Source organism: Peromyscus californicus, unplaced genomic scaffold, assembly GCF_007827085.1.
Source record: "Peromyscus californicus insignis strain IS unplaced genomic scaffold, ASM782708v3 Scaffold_9__1_contigs__length_137607984, whole genome shotgun sequence".
Lineage (NCBI taxonomy): Eukaryota > Metazoa > Chordata > Mammalia > Rodentia > Cricetidae > Peromyscus > Peromyscus californicus.
The window spans coordinates 32551332-32578251 of NW_026294617.1; the positions used below are offsets into that span (position 1 = coordinate 32551332).

The window sequence follows — 26920 nt, forward strand, 5'->3', positions numbered from 1 at the left end:
ATGTAAAGTTCCTCTAAGCTTGAGAAAGTATCCTAGACAAGTTCTCCAGTAGGTAGTGTGTGTGTGCGTGTATGTGGGTGGGTGGGTGGGTGAGTCTGGTTGCCACTGTATAATTTTGTCCACACTGATATCTGCTACCTCCACATTACGTAGATGGGTGATGTGTTATAACCAGGTGGGTGGTGCTTAGCTGGGAGTCAGACCAGTCATATGGCTACCACCCACACTCAGCAACTGGTGATTTGCACAAGAATTGAAACATAAATTAACGAGAGAAAACTCCAACCCAGACCTCTAAACCAGAGATTCGTGGGTGAGCTTGAACCATGGGACATTTTGAAACAAGGCTCCCCAGCCTGGGCCCTGTTCACATCTCAAGCTAGATTATTCTGGATGTGGCTCGCCGTACTGTATTGAGCAGGATCCCTGGCATTTATGGACTAGCTGCCAGTAACACCTTCCCAGTCATGGGTCGTGGTTACCAAAACCATCTCCAGACTTTGTCAAATGTCTCCTGGGAACTATTCTTTGCCCTTCTCAGGAATTTTGTGAGAAAGCTTAATGTGTATTGCACTGTTTTCCCGGGAGGCTCATTACCTACATCGTATTCTTACGAAGGATAGGCTTGGAATCACTTAAAACCTTTCAAACAATCACGAAAACAACCCCTGTCTCCAGCTGATGCTACCTAATTAAATGGTGCACTTGAAATTTTATTATGAAATATACTCTCACCCAATTATTACTTCCAACTACTTGGAAAAGGCACATCACAAAAACTGTATCTGGGAAAGTATGTACTCCAAAAGTTGCCGTTCCCAGATTGTAGCTTTCTAAAATAACTGTCCTCAGTGGAGGCAGGGGTCAGCCAGTCACCTACAGAACAAGGCTGCGGCTTCCAAAGGGTTAAATGCTGATGTCAAGTCCGAACCCGGGCTGGTCCGGAGGAGAAATCAAAAGGAGCTGATTTTCAGAAAGGGAACCCAAAGGTTGTGTAGATTATAAGATTGATCATGGCGGGCGGGGGGCGGAGGGGGGGGGAGAAAGAAGGATGTAAGAAAGCGGAGAGGGATATGGGGAGAGGAGGAGGGAAGGGAGTGGGGAACACCGGGAAGAGGAATGTCTTGAAAGAGGTTCCCAAAGGTGTGCAGCTGTTGGGAGAGGCTGGCTAGAGGAGTCGCCCGCCTTCTCTCTGGCTTGTCCCCCACTGAATCCACGCAGCCTTGCGTGGTGTGCCCAGCCTTCTCATCCCTACGTCCACACCCTTCCATGGTCTCTGTCCTCCGAAGTGATCACTTCTCAAGAGCCCCTTAAAGCTCACAGACATCACTCTACCCCCTCTCTGAGGTTACTTCCCATCCTCGGCTCCTAAGGGCTGCGGGAACACTGCAGCTCCAGACCCCCGTGTTTGACCCAGAAAAGAATACAGGGCTAGGGTGTGGCCTCGGCGCCCCCCGAGGAGCTGCGGAGAAGGCGAGCAACTTTCTCCGTGATTTCCCAGTCTGTCTGCCGCCCCCACTCTCGCGCGTCCAGGGCTGCGCGGCGGGGCCAAGGGGAGGGGACAGCGGAAAGGGGAGGGCGGGGAGGAGGCGGCGCGTGCCTCGCCTGCCAAAGCTGGAGCCGGCATCCGCGCTGCTCCGGGGCCGTACGGCCATAGCCGGCGGGCTCTCCGAGCGGGTCCTCCTGACCCTCCACCCGGGCTCTCCAGAGTCGTCCCGATCTCCGTCGCGATAGTGGCGAAGGCGAGAAGGACAGTCTCCCGTGCCGCTCTGTCCCCGCCGGGGAAAGACAGCAAGTTGTGCTGCGCCCGGGACCCGCTAGGGACGGTGGCCGCCGCCCGGCCGGGTAAGTAGCGCGCCCCGCGGCCCGGAGCCCCGCACCCGGGTCCCTCCTGACTTCCTGAGCGGCTTGGTTCAGCTGTGGTCGGTGTCGGCCTCCGGGGGGTGCTGCCTTCCCATCCTTATCCGCCCCTTTCTCCGAGCCCGCTGCAAGAACTTCCTTGTGCCGCTTAGCATCCAGAGATCATTGTGTGTGTCCCTGGTGCTCCAGGGTGCGGTGGTTGTGCCAAGCAGTTTGCGGGGGGAGCAGGGGGAGGGGGTGCGCGGGGGTCGCGGCTCTGAGTTGATCTGGACTAGGGCACCTCACTCCAGCTGAAGAAGAGGCCCACCTTCCTCCCGCTCCTCCCAATTGCTGGTCCTCCTCGGACCAACTCAACTCCAGCCTCTGCTCACAACTGACAAGATTTTTAAAACTGTAGCCAGAGGGAGCTCCCTTTGGGTAGAATCCAGAACTGAGGGCGAGAGAAATGTAGGAAACAGAGTTTGCTTGTAGGCTCAGAAGCTGGAGTTAGGAAGCAGTTTGCAGATGGAACCCCAGGGTGGGTGTACTCTTGCATTCTTTGTGCGGAGTGTGCCCAGGTATGCAAGTCAACCCACCTCGTGGAACCCTTTGACTACCTGATGTTTGACACTGGGGCTTGGAAAAGTGTGAGTGCCCTCCCTAGTTAAGTTAAACACAGGTGAAATGACCAGCAGGTGAAATCACTGAAGCCACTGAGTCGCAATAGGAGACGTGAAAATCACAGAGGCTTGCATTTACCCCTGGAAATTTAAGACCTAATGAGTTCTCAGTGTTATTGAGTACTGGGAGTGTGGGGTTCTATTCTAATGCATACACCTGGGTGGTAGATGATGTTAGTTAAATTTCCATACTCTGTAAATGTAAGACGTTACCATCATTTTGCTTGGTTGGCATACCCACCAAACGGTGCAGAGAAATTGCTAGGAACGAAGTGTGAACTTGCAAGCCAAATAAACAAACAGCAGTATGGTTCTTTTTATTTTAATATCCTGAATTATGTCTACTGCTAGTAAAATAAAAAGGCTACATTGCTTTTAATGTGAGTATGTGAAATGAATTCACTGGCTTGGCAAATAGAAGCCATTCATTTCTTTAAGTAAATAGCTGTCAGAGTTAATTTGGGAGCGTTTTACAGGAGATAAAGACATGGGGAAGCTTTGAGCTAGTTTGGCAAAACTTGTACAGAGATGCGTAGAAAGTGCATTAATTCTTCCCACTTTTGAAGCATTGAAGGAAGTTTGACGCTTCTTAACTGAAAATTGTGGCGCTTCTAGAGACCTATATATAAGCTAGAGGTACTTAACTTTCACTGTTTCCTGTTGCTGTTTCACCAGGGGCCACCATCATTACTACAAAAGTATGAGAGCCTGATACCCAGTAAGACTGAAGATTGGCTACTGCTAGTAGCTGCATCCTCCTTGAAGAACTGTTCGTTACCTGGGAGCTTCTAGCAACCAGCCGCCTTCATTCACACCTTCGGGACAGTCACGTTGGGTCCCCATTGCATTGCCTGGTGAAAGATGGCATCCAGCCTGACTTGTACTGGGGTGATCTGGGCTTTGCTCTCCTTCCTGTCTGCTGCCACCTCCTGTGTGGGCTTCTTCATGCCTTACTGGCTCTGGGGATCACAACTGGGCAAGCCTGTGTCCTTCGGCACTTTCCGGAGGTGCTCCTATCCTGTGCAAGATGAGAGTCGGCAGATGATGGTGATGGTGGAGGAGTGTGGGCGCTACGCCTCTTTCCAGGGCATCCCCAGTGCAGAATGGAGGATCTGTACCATAGTGACAGGCCTGGGCTGTGGCCTGCTCCTCCTGGTAGCTCTCACTGCCCTGATGGGTTGCTGTGTGTCGGACCTCATCTCCAGGACAGTAGGAAGAGTGGCCGGAGGAATACAGTTTCTGGGAGGTAAGTGACTTGAGTTGGTTCCGTAGAATCTCAAAGCAGTATTGAACATTATGTTTCATTTGTCTGCTGATGCAGTTGTGATTGACACTTGGAATGCAAGGAGAAGTAGGTCTGAAATGGCCATGGTAATAGATGGAGTAGAGTCAAAGGTTTTTTTTTACTGGAATTCCTTTACTTTAAGGGTTCTTCATGCCCATTCATCCTTAGTACACACACACACACACACACACACACACACACACACACACACACACACACACACCCTTGGCCTACTGGGTACCATCTATGTGAGACAAGCATGTATAGACTGTTTATTATATATGTACTGGGGAGGTGGTTTGCATTTAATAGCCTCTTGATGTTTTTTGTCCAACAGTAGACCCCTGGGTTGTCTTAGCCTTGCTAGATACTTGAGGTCATTGGAGGCAAGGATTTCATAGAAAAATGCAAAAGGTGTTTGGTTCAATATCATGATCACGATAAGCATTAAGACTCTTGGTGGTTATAACATTGACCCTTGTTTAATTTTCCACTACATTTCAGAGTAAGTTTCAACTGAGTTATAATTTCATCTTGGCAACTACGTTTTTCACGGTGTTACAAATACAGTTCTAGGCTGGTTATGGTGAGATCTTAACTTCTCTGGTAACTTTTTCTGTGGGGGAAAGAACAGAACACAGTGTTTAGAGAATGATGTGAGCTGTCCCAAATGGACTGGCTAGTCTCACTAACACCAGACAAGGTCTGATTTTTTTTTTTCACTTGGCGCTCTTCCAGAAAGTATTGCTTCAATATCTCTGGTCATGTGGTTCTAATTGCTCTTTATATATTTTCCACTGGGCTTTTTCATCTCCATCCTTCAACCTGACTGGCTGAACTTGTCTGATTTACAATATGCCCTGGTGAAATATGACAACCTCCATTGATGGTACAGACTGAGGGGAAACAGGAAGCCTGGAAGACCTGTAAAACTGCATTTGTAACTTCATAACAAAGTAAAAGTCTATTATTCTCACACTTGATATTTTCTTACAGTCTTTGGTGAAGAATCCAGAAGAAGAAAAGGCCTTAAAAAATGACCATTTTTGTGGTGTCTGGTACAGATTAGAAAAACCCAGTGCCTTATTTCAGATTATTTACTGTAAAACTTTGTAAGTAAGTGTGCTGAAAATGGGTACAGCAAAGCAACTTTGTGTTTCCAGGCAAGACGTAGACTTAAGTCTTTTGTTTTTTTTGCAGTCCTTTGTTTTCTTATCTGGCATAAACTGCACTTTGCCTCCTTGTCTGTGCTGGGAGGTGCTTTGGGTGCCTGACAGTCTCTCCTGCCTGCTTCTCTACTCACCACTGGCCTTTACTGTCTTGAACACATACATTTACACAGAAATATAGGAAAACTTTTAGGAACCATCAGGAGGTTGTCATTGAAAATGGAAATGTAGATACAGTGCTCAGGAACTTGTTGGTGTCACAGATTTTTAGAGCAAAAATAATGTGGAGGATATGGAGAGGAATTTTTTTCTTTGAGGATAAACTGGGCTTGCTGTTGTTTTACTTGGCTCTGGAAAAATGCTTAGGCAGTTTCATTTTTCTCCTCTTATGGTAAATATTACTTTCCATTTTTTTTTCATTTTGGAGCAGAGACTGCTATTATTTCTGGCAGAATAGGAAAATGCTTACAAAGAGAAATCAGCTTTTATTGATTATCTCTAAACGTGTAATGAAGGAAGGCAACAAGAAGGGAATCCGAGACCCTGGAGATTTATCCTTCCCTCGCTAAGCTAAGTATAGATTTTTTTTTTTTGAATTATATGGAGCCAACTCTTCACTTTATAGACTACCCAAGGGAACAGACAATTGAGAAAGTTATATACATTTTTAAATAACCATGCTTTTCTTTGTATATATGCTTCATGATCCTGTTTGGTAAGAGTTACTGACATTAAATTAGGGATAGATATCATTGATATGGTAGGTCCTCCCTCCCTCCCTCCCTCCCTCCCTCCCTCCCTCCCTCTTTATCATTTTTCCCGGTGTGTACTTGTGTTTCTGCGTGTGTAGTAAGTGGACATATGTCCCTTTGTAGGTGCATGCAGAGGCCAGAGATGGACATCAGGTGTCCTGCTCTGTCACTTTCCACCTTGTTCCCTTGAGAGTCTCTCACTGGATCTGGAGTTCAGCCAGCAGCCTGCAAGCCAAGCATTCCTCCATCTCTACCCCAGAAGTGTTGGGGTTTCGGTACATGCACAGCCAAGCCTGACTTTGCACATGGGCACTGGGGATTCGAACCCAAGCACTCACACTTATGCAGCAAGTATTCTTACCCCCTCTCAACAGTCTCCAACAGTTGGCATTGTCTTATTTCCTATACATGTTTCTTAGGTCAGGCAGAAATAACTCTGTAGTAAAAACCAAAGAGGTTTATTAAGAACTCTTAACTCTTAAACAGACATGCCCATTACTACAGATAATAGTGAATTTAGAGTTAAAAAAATAACTTGGGCCGGGCGGTGGTGGCGCACGCCTTTAATCCCAGCACTTGGGAGGCAGAGGCAGGCGGATCTTTGTGAGTTCAAGGCCAGCCTGGTCTAGAGAGCGAGATCCAGGAAAGGCGCAAAGCTGCACAGAGAAACCCTGTCTCGAAAAACCTAAAAAAAAAAAAAAAAAAAAAAATAACTTGGAACATGGAGAGAGATTTTGAAAATCTGTTGCTAGTCATCAACAGCTAATAAGAGAACAGATGATAAAACAAAGTGCCTTCAGAAGAATTTCTCCAGTTGCTCACTACATAATTGTTTTTCTTTTTATTCACAAAACTTATGTGGTTAGGAGTTTTGTTTTATTTGATTTTTCATAAAGTGGGCGGGTATTTTTAAAGACCAGAAGATGCCTAATGAGTGAGTTCTGAGAGGCTTTAGCTTAGTGTCAGAATGTAATCAGCATTTAGGAGGCTCTGCCGGGAGGCAGATTCTCTTACTAAAAATGAATCGCCCAGAAGGGGTATGTTTAGCTAAAGTGAGGGTTGTTCCAAAAACAACAGGAAGCAGAGGAATGGCATGATACAGAGGCATCTTGCTTACTCCTGCCTGCTGGATCTGGAGTCTGCCCATATGGTGTAACATCGGGCAGTATAACCCCTGCAGTATTTTGGAACAAGGTAAAGGACAGAGTGTCAACCTTGAATTTGAATAGTCTTGTGATGGCTGAAGAGAGGTTGACATGTCACCTTTCAACCAGTGAAACAACATAAAATGGAGACTCTGTATGGAGACCTTCTATTTTAGGAACACTTCAACCAATGAATGCTACTTTCCCTGAGGTAACTTGTGGGTGAGCTTTATTGTTGTTGGCTTTATTAAAAGGCATGATTATATCATAATTTAAAAATAGTGAGCTTTGAATTTTAGTCTTTCTTGAGTTTTTAAAAAGCTTGTAGGAAGGCTTTGGAACATATAATGTATAATAAAAATATTAGCATGTATGGAGTACGCTTAGGGTAGTCTGTAAAAATAGATGTTTGACTTCTTTCTTGTCCAGTATAAAATTGTAGTTATTTATACTGTAGTTATAAACACTGTAGTTATTAAATACTGAGGAGAGAGAGAGAGAGAGAGAGAGAGAGAGAGAGAGAGAGAGAGAGAGAGAGAGATATTGAGATTCAGTCAGTCAAAACGTATGCTAGGTATGTGCTGTATCATTAAACTCCTCTATCATTAAATGCTGAATGGTTAGATTGGGAGGGCACTGGAGGAACTAGCTTTCGTTAGTGGATGGTTTCCTGGTCTTCAACATATGTACAGAAGTAGATGATCCACTCTTGCCCAACGGTAGGGACCCTCAAAATCTCAGGATCCTACTTTTCATTACAGTCATGTGTACTGATAACACACGAGGAATAAGATTGAGCTGGGGACATAGACAGTGCTTCGGTATGAGCAGGAAGATTTACGGTCTGATGTGACATTGACAGTGCTTGCCAGAGTCTGCCTGCTCCAAGTTCTAGGTTCCTTACAGGCAGGAATGATGACATCTTAGCTCATCATTCATAAAATCTGTAACACCGAAGTCTATATATTCATCCCTAGTAAGGTTCTAGTGACGTGTTTCAGGTAGCCATTGATGTCGGTCTTATGTTTCACTTGAAGAGCTTTTCTGAGCCTTGACCTAGGACTTTCCTCGTTGTTTTGTCCTGTTCCTATGAAGCTTCCAAGCTTCTCAGGGAGGGATTCAGTGCAGCATTCTTTTAGCTCTATGAGAGGCCTCGAGGTATCACCAGTGAGCATATTCCTCATGGAGAATCCAGAGCTCTGCCCCAGGATTCTCATGTTCAGCAGGGCTAGGTGGAGCCCAGGTGGAAAAGGTTGGACGAACTTTCCCAGGGAGGACAGGCCCAGGTGGTGCACAGAACCCTTTTTGAACCACAAGCCAATGCTACCTACTTAAACCCTCATCCTCTGCTCTAAGTCATACTGTATAGGTCACGGTGTAGACTTACACAGGTGCCAATCTTAGATGAAGCCATCAGACTTGTTATTTGGGAATAATACAATTTGAGGCAAAGAACATCAGGATTGGTGCTGTGGAAACAGCCTTGTTAATTTGGATATTGGCTTCTCCTTTAAAATGTCCTGTTTACCTTAGGTGGTAGTTACCCAACTGCACGTGCTTATAAAACAAAGGAGAGCCAACTGTTATTTTCCATGCTATACTTTGAAAAAGATTTTATTTTGAGTGCTGGGCTTGAGTCCTTCACCTTGGGATCACGTGAGGCAACCTTATATCCTGTTGGTGACCTTCAGGTCTTGGTTTCTTTTCTGTGAAAGTGTACTCATATTAGCAGCCCCATGACAATTCTCCCTTCAGTTGCTGAGGTTTCTGACCTGCTAATATGCTGGCCCTGGGCCATGGATAACCCTATGGTCTGTCATTTTTAAGAATTATTGGCATTATTATTATTTATTTCAGAGAGGCAATGTTAAGAAGATAAACAAAAACAGTAACTCAAACTGGGGATGGTGCAGGGGTGGGACTGAGTATAAGACCTTATTTTTGGAGTCCAACAAAGAAAGTGCTGGAGAGATCTGTGATAATAATTTGCTGTCTGCTCCAAACTCTGTATAATATGAGCTCTTGGAAAGTTTTTTTTTCAGAATGGCAGATGCTAGCCTTGTGTTGAATATTGATGTTAGCATCTGCCGTCAAGATGTCCAAACTCTAGAATCGGAATCTGTGCAAACAAATGTGATGAAAAGGCTGAGAAGCTTCCAGTAGATCTCCCTAAGATCCTTTGCAACCACCCTTTGGGTAGCTGTGAAAAAAGATCAGCCCATGGTATGCTTAGCCAAACTCAGCTTCAGATCCCTGGTTCTTTATTCTGAATATTCAATATTCCTATGAGAGAGCAGTAGGAGCAGTCGAGGAGCCAAGGTTACACCTTGGGAGCTCTGGAACACTTTACTGCTGGCCAGAGTCTCACTTTGTAAAGTGTTCTTCAGAATCACCGTGGCCATTGAGTATCTGTCTTCTCTTCGTGCCTTGTGGAGAAGGACTGTCTCTGTCTTCATGCCCTGATTACCTCATCTCCACATCCTCCAGTCAGAGTTCTCACCAGATGGTGGTACTCTTGATTGGCCAATCTTCTGAACTGGACTCTGCAGAAGTGTATGAGGCAGAGAGGAAGGGGAGGGGAAGGGGGACAGAGGAGGAGGGGTAGAGGAGTTGACAACTGGTTGTCACTGATGAGGCAATGGTCACTCTGGTTTCAAGTCGAAGTGACACCTAGAAGGACACTGTCATCCATGGAGAGGAAGATGTCTACAGATTTGGACAGCAAGGTTGTCAACTCATTTCTGGACGTTTGTTTGGTTCCAGTTCTGATAGGAAGGAGTTCAAGGCTGAAGGTCAAGTTGGGAACATTGAACATTGAGCTTATAAGAATAATCAAGATTAGAACATATAGAATTATAGAGGTTTTGAAACTTCATGTAAGAAGACCTTACCCCATTTACTCTCAAAAAGGCGCAGCTTTTTACGTTTCATACTTACTTTTACCGTTTGACTGTGCTGGCTGAAAGGCAAGCCCCGGCTGCGTCTGACTTAATGGTGGATGTTAAGCTTCCCCTGGAGAGTTCCAGCTGCTTGGCAGTCATTATGTCATGGTTCAGGACCACAGAGGAGTTTTCACTCTATGGGAGTAGTTTTTACTGTCTGGAGTAAAATGCCATGGAAATCAAGGTACAAAAATCTTTTTGCATAATGTTCATTAACAAAAAGCTGCCTTGGGGAAGATAGAGTCCAGAAAGGACTGGACACAAAGAAGAAAGGTGATTCTACCTTAACTTTCTGTAGGTGTGTGTGTGTGTGTGTGTGTGTGTGTGTGTGTGTGTGTGTGTGGCCTCATGCATAAAGATGATGTTCCATTTTGATCCCCTAGTAGAGAAAAGTCAGTTCATTTATCTCCTTTCCACTGGTGGCTATCCTGAGCCATTTAAAATTCAATTTGGCTACCCATGCCCTCGGTGCTCAGTGGGTTTCATTAAATGACACAGCAGTGACTTCTTCTTCCCTGTGTGGCACCTTTTGATACACGTTTGACTTTGCTGTAATTTCAGACAATTGTGCTCTGTGTGCAGTGAGCTTACCATGATAATCTTCCAGTCCAGTTAGGGTAGACCCAGAGATATGAATCTGATGGAGTTTGAAGACAGTAGAAACTGCACAGAAGAAATGTTCACATCTCTCTCGATATTTGCTGTTCAGCTTGTTAGGCTCATAGGTTTTGGGTTTTTATTTTTTTATTTATTATTTATTTTTTATTTTTTTGCAAATAGTTTTTGTGACATTGCTTACAGCCTAAATGTCGGCTAGTATTTTTCCTCATGTTAGGTATTTCAGAATTTTCATGGAGTTGGATTCTAAATCACAGCCTCCTTGAACTCTTAAGTACAATTAAATCTTACTATCTTTTTTCTCACGTTAGCAGCCCTTAAGGTACTGCTCACTGTTTGTGGGTTCTCGTGGGAACTAAATAGACCCAGGACACGGTCATCAGGCTCGTGTTTCTGGCCCTCCCCTCAGTCCTTCAGTTAGTACTTAAACATACGTACTCATTGAATGTTTTGTGACTTTCAGGTATATATACTATCAGGCCCCATCAAATAGATTCCTGATCAATGACATCTATTATTGACAGGCCACTAAATACGCGCTGACTGACCACCACTGTGTGCTAGCTGCCTTCCTGATGCTTGAGGGAAAGCAAAGGCCGAGGCTGACTGAGAGGACGGTGTAAGGGAAGAACATGGATCCGCAGCAGTGGGAAGAGGGAGGGAGGGAGGAGAAAAGGAGGAAGGAAGGATTGTATCATCATTTGTTGTAAGTTTGCTACTGTTCCACACTGCAGCTCTCCTGCTGGTTTGTGAAGTATTAATATTCTTATCAGATGATTTTTTTTAATTAAAGACATAAAAAGCTCCTCTTTTTTTGTGTGTACACCTGTGCATATGTGTCTGTGTGTGTGTGTGTGTGTGTGTGTGTGTGCGCGCACGCACATGTGTGTATGCATGTGGAGGCCAGAGTTGACACTGGTTATCTTTTTTTTTTCTTTTTTTTTTTTTTTTTTTTGAGCTGAGGATCAAACCCAGGACCTTGCGCTTGCTAGGCAAGCTCTCTACCACTGAGCTAAGTCCCCAACCCCTTGGTTATCGTTTTTGATCACTCTCTACTGTATGTATTGAGGTAGATCTCTCGATGAAGTGGCGGTTGTCTTTTGACTTTTGTCTTTTGTCTTTTGTCTAGCCAGCTAGCTCGCTTGGGCGAGTCCCTGACTCTGTGTCCCATGTACTGGGGTTCTATGGGGTCATCATAGCCTTTTGGCTTTTATGTGGGTACACAGGTTTGCGTGTCAAGCACTTTACCTGCCGAGTTGTCTTCCCAAGTCTGAAAAATCCATTTTTTTTAAAGGCAGTGTTTTTGCCCTCCACAGACCACCATTTGAGATGCCCTGTGGGTATCTGTAGATGTTCCCAGTGTCCAGACAATTGTGTTCTGCTCTGTTTTGCATGTGCTCAGTGTCCATTTTCTCACTTACAGTGTACTTTCTGGTCTTATCCATTTCATTTGAGAGAACTGCTTGCGTCTGGGCATAGAACTCGGGGCTTTGTATCTGCTGGGCAGACCTTTTACCTCTGAGCCACACCTATAGCAAGAAACTTTCCCTTTAACTCTGCATCTCTCTTCCAGTACACCCCACATGTATTTTTAGTCCAGTAACAACTTGTTTGCATTCTTCAAAATCACCAGAGTCACACTTTTAACATAGCAAGTATATCATGCACTAAATTATTCCCCACATGTTTTCTCACATCATCTTGAGAGGCTGCAGCACCTTTTGCTTGCAACTGTGATGAGTGGAATAGCAGATGCATATATAATTCAGGGCAGAACTCGGAGAAGTCTGCAAATTCACTGCTTTGGCTGCTAGACTCTTTCCTTCAGGAATGCGCTACTGTTATTCTACGAACAGAAAGCTCCAGCACCGCTATAGGGTTGGATTGTTACTCTGTCTTCCGGGGTGATGCTTGTCATGGTATGTTGTGATGCTAAGATGAGTGCACAATTCAGGATTTTGAGAACTTTCATTTCTGGTCCTCAGGGGAACTAAAGAGTGTGTGTGTGTGTGTGTGTGTGTGTGTGTGTGTGTGTATGTATGTATGTTTAAAAACTGTAGCAAGTACAGTGTAAGAGAAAAAAATAAAAATACTCTGAAATTGATGTTAGAGATGGGTCATGGGAATTCACTGTAAAAATGAGTCATTTTGCTGGCCGGTGGTGGCATATGCCTTTAATACCAGCACACGTGAGGCAGAGGCAGGTGGAGGCAGGTGGACTTCTGTAGTTTGAGGCCAGCCTGGTCTACATAGCGAGTTCCAGGACAGGCAGAGCTGTTGTTACACAGAGAAACCCTGTCTTGAAAAAACAAAAACAAACAAACAAAAAGAGTCATTTGAGACCAGAGACTGAATCCTGGAAATGAAAAGAAATTTTGTCCTGAATATACTTCTAGGTAGTTACTTCATGTGATATGCAAATTATATGTAACTAAATTATGCTGCCATAGTCACAACTTCGATGCCCATTTACTGATAAAGCCGGGTGGCATTATATATGGTTCCCAGTGTTGTGGTACTGAGTCCGCCTTCTGCCTGGTCTCTCTCCCTGCTTTCTTATTCCTCCCCATCTATCCTCATGTCTCCGAGAGAATAATCTTGGCTGACCGTGGCCCTTCATTCCTCGATTGCCCCGGTAAGACAAAGGCTTCCTGCGATGTGCTCGGGCCCCATGGATGATGGCTGCAACCTTGGACGACTTCTTGCACTTGCAACTAAACTGGATCCTTTAAAGTTTCCTGTCCTCCTGTCCACATCCTGTCTCCATGCTTTGGAGAGCACTGTTCCTTAACCTTTCATTTCCCTTCTTCACAGAGCTAGCTCTGCTTATCTTTCCAGATGCGCCCCACTCCCACCCCCACCATGAGCCCTGACTTCTCAGGGGTCACTTCCGCCCAGCTGGTGAGGAGCCCTGCCAGAGCTCCCATGGAGTCTATCAACATGCTTTTCTGGTGGCGGTGGCGAGAACACTGTGCCCCATGTAGGACTGTCACGTACGTGCTCCTGCTGCAATCTCCGCAAACTCTGCCTGTTACGTTTTTCTGCACCCTGGATTGCTGATGCCCATAAAAGTGTTCAGGGAAACTTTATGTCCACGTGTTCACTGGAGCAAGAGACACCTTGGAGCCGATGACATGCTTGGCTCATGTGTTCTGTATTGCACTGTCGAGGTCCCTCTTTTCTCTGGGTGAGCCACCTGCGTCTAACACACTCATTTCACAAAGGCAGAGTCTGGCATTTTCTCCTTGGCACTCCGTGGGCTCTATGCTGAAAAGAAAGCCTTGTCTAGGTGTGAATAGTTCTGATCCACACTGAAGATGGTCTTTTGTCTGGTCTCGTTTTGCTTGTATTTCTACCAGTAGTCAATGATGATGTAGTCGATGGTGTGACTGTTCCTTTGGAAGAGTTCAGGGCCATTGCTTCCTGGTGATGCTATCAGGATACCCAACCGGGCAGGGTGCTTTTGTCTTATTCCAAGATGATTGAAAGGGGAAAAGAAGAGGTTGCCCTGAGTGTGTTGAAGGCAGTGGGCGTCTTCAGAAGCCTGCTCTTTACTCCGTCTTTGTGGATGAATATTTTTTTGGTCAGGCTGCCAAGGCATTCTTAGTTCTGTGTTACCCAATGTTTCTATTTGAAAGTTATTAGGCAATCCAAGAGTTAGTATTGGCTTGTGGAAGGAAGCTATCAGTTGTTCCTGGTCTGCTCAAGTGTCTTCCCATTCCCTGTCCCAGCCATAAGGAGTGATAATGCAATTTCTCTAAGCAAAATCCTCTAGGAAATACTCCAGATATTGTACTTTTCATTGGGATAAGCTTTGGAAGGTGACCAAAAGAACTTTCCCGAAACTGGGCTACAATTGACCCTCAAGTGTTTACTGCTCCAGTTTTACTTGGGATAACTCTACTGTATCACTCCATATGGGTGGGACAGGGAAGGGCAGGCACTTGGGTAGATCAGGGGAGCAGCTAAGTTGGGCATTTTTGCTAGTTTAGGAATACATCTTTGCTCTGTGTACCCCTTGTTCAAGTTTCACAGGTCATCCTAGCACTTAAATATGATTTTTCACTTTTTCTTTTGTCTGTTGACTCATGGTAGTGACTATGTCCTATGACTATGTCAAACTGAATTTTCCTGTGCCTGTAACACCTCTAATTCACTGAGATTTCATTATTGATTGATTGATTGATGTATTGATGAACAAATGCCATTTTGAAACAGCACGGTGGCCCATGTCTGTGATTTAGTACTCTGAATGCTGTGGTGGAAGGCTCAGGAGTTGAGGCCAACCTTAGCCACATGGCCAGTTTGTAGGCAGCCTGTACTATATAACAGGACAAGAAACAACTACCTTAATTCCATCATTTAATGCATAAGAGCAGTTAACTAGTGACATTTGTATCTCTCACATAGGACAGGTGACATAATTTGAAGAACAGTCAAAACGAACACACAGGCCTCCAAGTTAAAAAATTACTGAGATTTTTTAAAAGGCAATGGAAGAGCCTTAAAAACTAAGAGTGAGTCTGTGTATCTGTCCAGGTTGGACACCATTCTACTCTTCTGTAATGTAGAAAGGAGACTGAGGTTTGAATTAGCCTCGTGTGTGTGTGTGTGTGTGTGTGTGTGTGTGTGTGTGTGTGTGTGTGTGTGTTAGTTACACACTGTGTAAGTGTTATGCAGAGGCTGGAGAAAGACATTGGGTATCCTTTTCTGTTGATCTCCATTATTTTATTTCTCTGGATACAGGCTTTTTTTTTTTTTTTTTTTTACTGGACCTGGAGCTAAGCCTGCAGCCAACAAATCCTGCAAGATTCTTTTCTTATGTCCACTCTCTATGGTGCTGGGGTTCAGGCAGCATGTGGAGACTTTTTATCTGGTTACTGGAGATCTGAACTCAGATCCTCGTCTTGCACAGCATGCACTCTTACCACAGGCACATCTCACCAGCCCCGTCTTGGGAAATGAGTACACATCATCATTTCATTTCTAGGTAGTGGTAAGAAGGCCTTCACTTACATTCTTACCTGTCATGGCACAAATTGGATCTAATGCTTAATTTACCATCTTTGAAATGTGCCTTGTATCAGCACAAAATTTAAGGCAGTACACCCTACCAATCTAAGCAGCCTGTTCTCATTCACAGCCCTGGTATTTTTTTTTTTTAATAGACTTTAGCTGTACTGCACAGGTAAATCATTGACTCAGCTCTAGTCTGTGTGAACTCTGGTAAAATGATTATAAATCAGAGTAGTGGGAAGTGGCTGAGTTCCACTCTAATTTTGGAAACATAAGGAGAAGTCTAAAATGAGATAGTCTCTAGTCCCAAGATCAGGAAAGAGCTCTTCCTGTTGAGGAAATCCCCTGGGGGAGTTTTAGTTTACACAAGAAATTGAATTGTAATAAAGCAGATAGAAGCGATGTCTCCTTCAGGACTCCTTGCGCAGTACATAAACTTGAAAGTAAATGTTGGCTACTCTGTGATCTCCACAGACTTGAGGTAAATAGGATTGCTCGTCTGCCCTGTCACACTGATTATCTTTTGGCCCCTGGAAGTCAATATCAAAATCTGTAACTGTTTTAGTTAGCTTTCCATTGCTGTGCTAAAATACTATGACTCAAAAGCAACTGGGGGAGGAAGCATTTTATTAGGTTTGTATGTTCCAGTCATAGTCTATCATGAAAGGAAGTCAGGGCAGGAACCTGGAGACAAGAACTAAAGCAGAGGCCACGGAGGAGTGCTGCTCACTGGCTTGCTCCTTCTTGCTTGCTTAGCCTGCTTTCTTAAACCACTCAGGACCACCTGCCCCAAGGTAGCACCACCCACGATGGGCTTGACCTTCCCACATAAATCATTCATTTTAAAAAATGGTCCCCAGACTTGCCTATAGGCCAGTCTGGTGAAGGCGTTTTCTCAGTTGAGATTCCTTCTTCCCAGATGACGCTAGCTCGTGTCAAGTTGTCAAAGACAAAAGAAAACAAAAACCGAAGGAGCAGAGGAGGCAAGCCACCTACACCAGGCTGCCCCCAACAAATGGTGCACATCACCAGAAGAGAACCCTGTCTCGCAGGATGTGAGCCGTTCACCCCCCAACTGTCCATCATCCTTCCTTGTAGGCATTTGGAGCTTTCTAAGAGCAGATGTTGCCCCAGGGTCTTGCTGCTGCTTATCTTTGCGTTAGCTGCTTACCCCATGTCCCTTGCTTCTAAGAGGTAGGTCTTTTGGAATTCAAATAAAACTCAAATCAAACCTGGCCACTTGAAACTCTTTTCATTCCCAGTCATAGAGACTTAGTGAATCGGGAAGATTCTTTGACTAAAGTTGTATCCACCCTATCAGAAGGGGACATAGTCTAAAGAGAAACTGGGCCCTTCCTTTCACCCATCAGACTACTGTAGTAATGGAACCCAAAGAGTTAAACATTTTCCAGGTATCCCATGCTGAGGAAAGAGAAGGAAATGAAACCCTGATTCCTACCAGAGGAGCACTTGCCTTCCAGGAAAGCATTCCATACAATTCTGGTACACAATCAGATCACCTTGTAAGATAAACCAGAACTGAGAGGTCAGTGATAGGCCACACCTTGACCAGGGGCACTTACTTATGCATACTTTTAGGTTTATCTAACATGGACTACCCAAAAAATTGACTTGGGGTGAATCACTGAACCTCTTTATTCAATCCTCTTTCCATTGTAGGCACATTAATCAAATATTTTTTCTTTTCTTTTTTTTTTTTAACTGCTGCTTATGGTCACATACATAGTATAGGCCTGGAAACATCTATGGTTGATAAAAGAAACCATAATAAATGATAGAGGAAGATTATTTCAAACTTAATTTCTTATGTTTTATGCATATTCCCCATAAAGTTGCAAAATGATTAACTCTTAGCCTGCAAAATTATTTCCAATATTTCTTTTGTGGGGTAAAATATGACAAAGATATATTGTCATTTTATTTAAACTACAAATATTTTGTGAGTCATATGAAACAAGAGCTTGTAAACTTTTCACTTTTTAAGCTCAGCAGTTTGACCATCACAGCTCTGGTTGCTTAGATGGTGTGCTGGCTCATTGTAACTGTCAATTTGACAAACCCAGAGTTACCCAGAGGAGAGTCTTGACCAGGGATATCTAGATCAGGTTGGTCTGTGGGGGACTGTCTCAATTATGAGTGGATGTGGGAAGACCTAGCCCACTGTTGGTGACACCATTCCCTGAGGATAGGCCCTGAACTGTATAGAGTGAAGCAAACAGATTGATGTTATGTGATTATGTACTTCACTGATTTTTCCCAATATGACGGACTGTAACCAGGAACTGTCAGCTAAACTCTTACTTCCCCAAGTTGTTTTTGTTTGTTTGATTGATTTTTTTTTTGGGGGGGTCATCAGGATATTTTATCACAGCAACAGAATTGGAACTAGAACAGAAGGAGATACTCATAAGTATTTATCTATTATGATGATTCTTGACTCCTTAGAATGATTTTATTTGTTCTACATTTTAGTTAAGACTCTCCATGCATATTCTAACTCTATAAAAATGAATGTAGCCGGGCGGTGGTGGCGCACGCCTTTAATCCCAGCACTCAGGAGGCAGAGCCAGGCGGATCTCTGTGAGTTCGAGGCCAGCCTGGGCTACCAAGTGAGTTCCAGGAAAAGGCGCAAAGCTACACAGAGAAACCCTGTCTCGAAAAAAACCAAAAAAAAAAAAAAAAAATGAATGTAAACCATTTTTAGGGGTAAGACGGGGCTTTAACATCCTGGCTGTCCTGGAACTCACTATTTAGACCAAGGTGACCTTGAAATCAAGAGATCTGCCTGTCTCTGCTCCCAAGTGTGAGATTAAAAGCATGTGTCACCGTGCCTACTCCATAGACCATTATTTTTAAGAATCTATATTTAAAATGCCACATTATGAAAAGCCATGCATAAAATCTTTTTATAGATACTTATATTTAAGTTGTAAAATAACTTATTCCCCCAACTTTAGTTCCTTAGCATTTAAGCAAGAACGAATCCCTATTTCCTAATTTCAATTGTATTAATTAGGAGTAATCGTAGTCGACTTTTGCGAAATTAAAATACAGAATTGTATTCAGAATTGTTTACCATTTAAACTTAGAAAATTCCATACAACAGCATTATTTATAGCTTGCATTAAGTTTAAAAGACAGATACAATGCATTTAGTTTTAGACCTGCTTTTTAAAGTTTAGACATTTACAGTCATTGAACCGTAATGCTGTGTCTCACCTTTAACATCATTCATTACTATCCTGTGAGTTCTGATCCTCTTGCCCGGAGTCTCATGACCTTAACGCTTAAGATTCTGTGCCTGGCCTGGGAGGGAGAGATGCTAATGGTCACTAAGTCCTCAGAAATCCTCCTATACTGGATAAAGATGGCTTTTCCACCAAATGTTGACGGCTCAGGCTTGCAGGCCAGGTTAAGATGTGTATATTTGTCGAAGAGCCAAGGCCAGTACATGGGGATGATCCAAGCAAACAGGATGAGGCAGGCAAGTGGGAAGAGTGGAGGAGCCAGCCAGCACATTTTAGATGTGAACACAAGGGAAGTCAGTGGCCAAGTCTACTATCTGTAGAAAATTGGGCAATGCCATGCTTTGCCAAAGCAGGCATAATGCTTTGAAAAAGCAGAAGAGGCATATACTTACATTATATTATTTACTAAGTATATAAAACTTGAATCTCGAGATCAGAGATTCTAGCTGGGCTTTGCATTGGTTCATATGCACATATTTCCCTAGACAAGGAGGTCTCAGATACTTGGCTTCCTAGGTGGATTCCATTGTGTGTGCTTTTGCAATGTGCATGTACATAAACACATGTGCCTGTGTGCACACACAGCCACAATTAAAAAAACATATAGTCCTGCACTTCTGTCTTAGGGTTACACTTACTGTGAAGAGACATCATGACCATGGCCACTCTCATAAAGAAAACATTTAATTGAGGAGGCTCATTTACAAAGGTTCAGTCGATTATCATCATGGCAGGGAGCAGGGTGGCATGCCGGCAGATGTGGTGCTGTAGGAGCTGAGAGTCCTCCATCTTGTAGGCAACAGGAAGTCAACTGGCAGTCACACTGAGGGAAGTTTGAGTAAAAGAGACATCAAAGCCCACTTCCACAGTGACACACTTCCTCTAACAAGGCCATACCTCCTAATAGTGCCACTCCCTTTGGGGGCCATTTCTTTTCAAACCACCATAAGCTCTGCTTCCTATATGCATAACTGTAGATTGTTCTGTATCTTACATGCTCTATTCTATATTTTTTGCACTGTATTTCATTTTAGGTATCTTTTATGTACTTCTGTGAAGGCTTTCTATTTTGCTCTCTGGTTGCTTTTTATGTAGGACACAGGCTGAGCTCCAGGACTTTCCTGGCCTGTGCTCTGATACCTTTATACATCTCATGTCTTTTCCTCCCTGGTTTGATGATTACATTTATAACCTTATATATATGATGAGTTGCAAAATTTACTTATACCGACCAAGATCCTTGTCATCAGTTCATTGCTAATAGATCCCTCATGCATGTTAACTCCCCATTGCTGTTTAACTGTCATTCAAACAAGTACAAAGGCATGTGTGGTTTAACACTTTGTAGTGTAGAAAAGAAGCCCAATACTGCTGTTGGGCAATTTTGTCCATCTATCTGCAGATACTAAGCCTCTGCTTCATGCCAGGAAGTGAGCTGAGTACTAAATATCTGCAGACGAACAAGGAAGGACTCATGGATTTTACTTTTACATAGTTTCCTTTTTTTTTTTTTTTTTTTTTTTTTTTTTTTAAATTAACAATGGAAACCAGGATAGAAAATGGTTTTGGGCTCCACTGCCCAGGTTTCAGGGAGGATGAATGAAGAATGGGATAGCTCAGTAGAAGCTGCTCTGTGTTTGTTGAGCCTTCTAAGATCCCTGACTTTGGAGATGGAGGCCACTTGTCTTCTGCTGGGCAGTGAGGCAGGCCATTCCCTTGGAGGAGGTAGTGCTTACCTCCTCCCTCCAACTGGACCCAGCCTGGAGCTTCTGAGATGGATGGGTGGGAGGGAAATCTGACTTTTGTCATACAGAAGGAATGTGAAAGAGAAACCGGCTAAAACAATCTTGTAGTATTTTCCAAATCTAAGTTCTAAGATGAAACAGAGTTGAGAGAAAGATGGCTAGCTGAGAAATATGACTTTTGGAAATGAGTTTACTTGGGTCAGATAACGGGCACTTGGAAACTGCTTTCAGTAAAAAGCACTGACTCCTGGGGGGGAGTGGGGGGCATCCACAAAGTAACTAGATGCAGGCTGGAAGCCTGGAATCTCTGCCTTTATGTACTGGATTTTGGATAGTCTCTTCCTTGACTTTGCATATGCATGATAGTCCCTGAGGAGTGTCGGTCTACCTGAACTATGTCAACCCCTTCTGAGACTGGAGACACAAAGAGAAGTCAATGTTCTGTGTGAATGTGTGTGTGTGTGTGTGTGTGTGTGTGTGTGTGTGTGTGTGTGTTATTGAGGCTGACAAATAGGGGCCTCTTGCTAGTTATGTTAATATTCTCTCTCTCTCTCTCTCTCTCTCTCTCTCTCGTGTGTGTGTGTGTGTGTGTGTGTGTGTGTGTGTGTGTGTGTGAGAGAGAGAGAGAGAGAGAGAGAGAGAGAGAGGCACACACAGCGTTTTGCTCTATTTACCTAGCATTATATCTTTTTATAGATTTGAATTGAAATCGATCTGTAGAAGAAACATCTTAGATGGGAGCAGGTCATTGTTCTGGGGAAAGCGACTGATTGTGCTCGCTAAGCTCTTCTTAGGCTCACCAAAAACTCACCTTCCTCAGAAGGATGCCTTTCTGCCCAAGTGTGTACTGAATGTCCTCCTTTGGGGTTTTAATAGACTATTTCAACTTTTCATAAAATATTTCATAAAAGGTAGTATTTCTCATTCTCTGCTGTTACAAACTATGAAAAATATATGCTACCCATTTTAAGAAACAAATTCTTACCTCACATTGGCTTCTTATATAAAATTTATCATGCTTTGACTTTTATGATATATATATAACATCGGCCAAAAAAAAAAAAAAAAAAACAAAACCCAAAACAAAACAAAAAAAAACCCCTTTCAACCAAGCAGCTGGGGCCATTTGCTCAAATTCTCCTCCTGTGGTTGAAAGTTATGGAGAAAAGTGTTAAGAACAAAGTGTTTTTGTTGCTCTAGAGCAGAAAATGTCATTTCCCATAAGAGCCAGTCAATAAATAGTATTTGGGGCTTTGTGGGCCATAGTGTCTCTGTGGAAAGGAGTCTCCACTATGAGGAAGAGTCTGGAGGCAGTTTGTGGATGAGTGAAGGCTGTGTCTAATAAAGCTTTATTTAAACAACAGGCTGCAGGCAAAATTTGGTCTCTGTTGTGTAGTTTGTTGACTCCTGTCAGCAAATCCAGTCTGGAAGCCTTTGTAGGTTTTTTGTTTTGTTTTGTCGTTCTTTTAAAGGTTTGTTGGAGGAGAGTGGAAGGAAGGGGAGAGAGAGGACAGCAGAGGAGGGGAGAAGAGAGGAGAGGAGGGGAGAAGAGAGGAGGGGATGCAGACAGAACCAGACCTTATGTGGTCTGCAAGGCCTAAAATATGTGTTTTGAATTTTTTGGAAAAATTTATTGTAGCTCTCTAAAAGATGGTTTACTTCTTCCTTAATAATCTTAAGTTATCGTTGGAATTAGGGCTCTTTGTCAATTTGCCTCTGCTTAAATTTCAGTAATAGAGAATAAAAATTTATTAGAGAAAATGAGTCTTTAAAATTTTGATAATGGACATGAGAGACAAATAAACTGATAGTTTTCCTTGGTTACTTCTTGTATAATTTATAATTTTATTGGAAAATTAGAGATTTGTTTTTATTTCATATGTTTTGGTGTTTTGCCTGCATGTGTGTATTCACCAGCAAGTGTAGTGTCTGTGGAGGTCAGAAGAGGACGTCAGATCCCCTGGAACTGGAATTAGCGTGTGTGGGTGCTGGGAATTGAACTCAGGTCCTCTGGAAGAACAGCCAGTGCTTTGATCCACTGAGCCATCTCTCCAGTCCCTTTATAAGATATGAAACCAATGTATATACTGTCTTACTTGAAATGCCTGTGTCTCAGTGAGATCATTTAAAAGCATTACTTCTTTGCTGGGCTTGAAATTTAGAGTCTCCTAGCCTGTAATTGGGACACCAGGGCTGTCACAATAGCTGTAATATTCTTGATGTGAGGCACAAAACAACATTAGTTAACATGTATTCATTCCATGGTTGCTATGTGAAAGGCCCCAAGCCAAGTGTTTAATCAACATCTCCTCGGTATATTGAATGAAAGTTGTGGTTATAAACCCTGGTTTTAGGGGAAATTAAGTGACTAGTCCGAAGAAACAGCCAGAAGCTGTCCCGTTCAGTTTTCCTTCACCCCCTCTCCCAGCTGCTCTTCCCTGCCATGGCTTTAACCTCAGTAACCTTCTGAAAGTGACGATATAGGGCCCAGGACACACAGTCTGTCACTGAGCCTGTTTCTGCTATATAGAGACATGTTAATACTTCAAAGTGATGCTTGAAGTTTTAGCAAGTAGACAACCTCTGGTTACCTAAGTAGAATTTAGCAAGAAAAACAACTAGAAAAATTAGCGGTGTCAGGTTCTCTTGTGCCCCATAAGTTAAATACCGTTTCCACCTCTTACACCAGGGTGAGAGCTCTATTTGAAGACACGATCCTTTTCCCGTCAGCCTTTCCACCATGACAGAAAGCATGCTCATGGTACTTCACGCTAGAGAGGAGCAACTTGCCACAGAACACTCTCTCTCAAGTCCCCAGAAGTCATGTCTGCGTGTGTTTGCCTTTGACTTTCAGTGGTATCTGAGAGCATCGTTAGTTAGAGACTGAGTTCAATCTAAACAGAATGGCTTCATTGCTTTTCTGTTCATCTGACTTTTGTTTGGCAGGCACCTTCTCATCGTGTTGTTATTCTCCATGTGACTTTTCAAGCTGGTTGGCCGAGAGGAGGGACAGAACGTGGGACCCATTCTCCCCCAGCTCAGGGTAGTGGCTAAGGCTGTGTGAGTCAATGCACTGGAATCTGTGAGATCCAGAGGGATGGTCCTCATGCTAGAAGTCCTTAAAATTTCAGAAGACTGACTTCCAGCTTTCTACTTTGGAAGCCGCTCTGCCAGGAATTTACACTTGGACTAAATTTTATGTGGAACGTAGTTTTCTAATAAGTGAATGTTCCTTTAGAAAGTACCCAGCAGTGAGGGCTAAAACTTCCCACCACCCACACAGTCTCCTGCAGACTCTTAGTCTCCTCTGGGCTGTATTTCTTTGACTGTTTCCTCCTCGTTCTGTGGCTTGTTTTCTGTCCTGTGACAGTTTGCCAGCATCCCATCTTATTTTAACAGGCACCTAAAAATAAAAACCACAGCACCAAAATTGTAGTTGGAGCTCGGTTTTGCAGTAGGAACTGTATTGTCATATGTGGCCTGCAGTGAACTTGAACACAGTGAAATTCTAAACTTTCCTTTTATGTGTAGTGCCTAGACTTGATCTCTCTGTTACACACTGGGTTTTATTCTTTTTAAAGAATTCTTTGTCACTCCAAGATATTATAATACAATTGTAACCTTTTTTCTAACCCCTTCCCATTTCTCTTCATTTTTTTATATGACATGAGCTGCGTAATGAGCTTATTGGGAGACAATTTGTTTTGATTCTAAGCAAATGGTGTATTTTATTCTTCTATGCTTCCCATACCCCCTTGCGGAGGATGCAACCCAGATCCTGTGCATGTTGACTAAGTGATCTCTCACTGAGCTATCCCTCCTTCGCTAAGTAGCACCTTTTAAAAACAGCACTGGTTATTTTTGCAAATATTCTTGGGGTGTAGTAATGTGGGAGAGGCATATAGACTTTAGGAATGCCACTCATCTGATGTGGATCCTCTGTATCAAGTAAAAACTCATTTTGCTTATCATGGAAGGGTGGTTGTATCACAATATCAAGCTATAGTAAGGAATATAGACAGGCCTTACAGACTCTTGTCTCATGAGATGTAAATTTTTCTTTTCTTTCTTTTTTTTTTTTTTTTTTGGTTTTTCGGGACAGGGTTTCTCTGTGTAGTTTTGGTACCTGTCCTGGATCTCGCTCTGTAGCCCAGGCTGGCCTTGAACTCACAAAGATCCACCTGCCTCTTCTCCCGAGTGCTGAGATTAAAGGCGTGTGCCACCACCGCCCAGCTGTAAATTTTTCTTACATTAGTACAGTGCCTCAGCTTCCAGAGGAGAGTTAGGTGGTGATTGGGGACGAGAGGCACCACCTTGACTGTTTATGAACAGAAAGACTCTCAATTTAAGTATGCACACTTAGTCTTCCACCAGTGTTTCTATGGTCTCATGGCCAAACTCAACTCCTATACATATAGCTTGATGTTTTCAGCTTGTATAACCCAAATTGTGTCGTATTGCTGCACAGTTTAAGGGAGTTTGGAGACAGTGGTTATTTTTGGTGGACAGTTTACCTGGAGTAAGAGGCTACATTTGACGTCTTAAGAATCAAAGACCATTATTTCTTGTTCTTGAGTCTTGGATTGCATGTGGAAGTGCACAGGCTGTTGCTGCTCTTGATGGCTTTGATGTTGGTAGATGAACGTCTGATATTCATTGTTTACCATTTCCACTGGGAAGGAGGCGTCCAAGAGGTCACTGCATGCAGCCCTAGCAACGTTTACCACATTTTATCAAATACTCCTCACTAAGCGCTCAACATTCATCTTTGTGTTAGATGATCTACTTGGAGTATACTAACTAGAATTAGAAATTGGCCTTGGCAATTTTCATTTTAATCTGGCCAAATCTGTGATGTGTTTTTTTTTTTTTAATTAAAAAAATAAAAACAAACTCTCTAGAGGAAACCAGTTCACAAACTCTCAGATTTAGTGGATTTTGGTGGTAGGAACCCTTCTGGTACAGTGATAGGCAGCAGCTCCTGTGTGCCTGGTGTTCACCATGGGCCTGGCATGGTATTAGTGTAACTTGGATTTTAGGGTAAAAGCCCAGATTCTAAGAGTCCAAGTGATAAGCCAGTACATTTTCGGAACAGTCTCTACTTGCCTTTTGCACTAGGAGTCTTACATGCACATTGCAGGGTTTTGATTGCTTTGGGGGAAATACACAACAAGTGTCTGCTCTTTCATATGACAGACAGCCCTGGGGATGCTATCTGTTAACCTCCTCTTCCAGAGGAAAAGCATTGAACCTGGGGAGAAAAGGATCACACCAGACCTCATTCTTCACTTTGTTCCCAGTTCCCTCAGTTAGCCTTTGTATTTTATGACCTCAAATTATTAATATAATCTGTTACCCTGGCAGGCATAATAAAATACAGAGACATGACAGTAGATTAATAAAGATCTGACGAGGAGCAAAAAAAATCTCTGGATCACTCTATGAAGTGTTGTTCCCAGGGCAGTAGAAATTATGACCCAAGTCCCATACCCGTGCTTGCTTGTCGCTTTTATTCTTATTAGCCATGAAGACATTAAAGTGTGCCACAGTGCTGCTTGGGAGAACGCTTCTGTACTGCTGACTTGCAAGCTTTGTTCCCTTATCTCATTCTCTAACATCTATTTTGACCTCTGTAAGTCACTTATCAACCCCCTGGACATTACTTGGCTAGATAATTCATATTTTCTCTCTCTCTCTCTCTCTCTCTCTCTCTCTCTCTCTCTCTCTCTCTCTCTCTCCCTCCCCACTCTCACGCTCTCTCTCTCTCTCCATATTGACCTATGTCTTTATGACTCATAATAAGGAATTTTAAAAAATTACTATCACCCCCACTGCGGTCATTATCAGTCATCACTCATCCTTATACATGAAATACCTTTTTTTTTCTCTTTGAATACCCTCTATTTCCCCTCTGTGTGGAATTTATTCTCCCCTTGGTGTGTGGGGACAAATTACGTTCATAACAGTCATTAATGGTAATGGGAAGAGTATATAAATCTTTGATGCATTGAAAACTAAATGGTGCCCTGGTGGGTCTTTTTCTCTATCTTTCCTTACCAGATTTTGTTTGGCAGCATGTATAGTAGGCTGTCTAAAGTGCATTTACTTATGATTTTTCTCCTTATTGTGAATACATAGTACACACACACACACACACACACACACACACACACACACACACACACACGTGTGCATGCATAGTACTTCTCTCTGTGTATGAAGATTGCCCCTCATTACTTGGTACCCCCATGAGAGTGAGAACTGATTTGGCTTGCTCTGCTCTCCATGTTTAATATTGAACACGACGTTATGCTAATAGTGGGAGCTCAATAAGGTTTTATGAGCACAGGAATGAAAGAGTCCATGAACATTAAAGCGAATGACTACTCACCCTGCCTGGACAGGATCCTAATGCAGAGATAAATACTGTAAGAGCCAATGAGTAGATGTGCATTATACA

General features: G+C 43.2%; 1 protein-coding gene across 1 annotated transcript in view; it reads left to right on the plus strand.

The window, feature by feature from the left end:
• The first annotated feature begins 1572 nt into the window (after nucleotides 1-1572).
• Lhfpl6 (LHFPL tetraspan subfamily member 6) overlaps nucleotides 1573-26920 on the plus strand; it is a 201109-nt gene continuing 175761 nt past the window's right edge. The window contains exons 1-2 of the mRNA XM_052731058.1: nucleotides 1573-1845; nucleotides 3195-3765. Of these exons, the coding sequence (XP_052587018.1) occupies nucleotides 3381-3765 (385 nt within the window). The 5' untranslated portion in view covers nucleotides 1573-1845; nucleotides 3195-3380. The remainder of the gene's footprint in view (nucleotides 1846-3194; nucleotides 3766-26920) is intronic.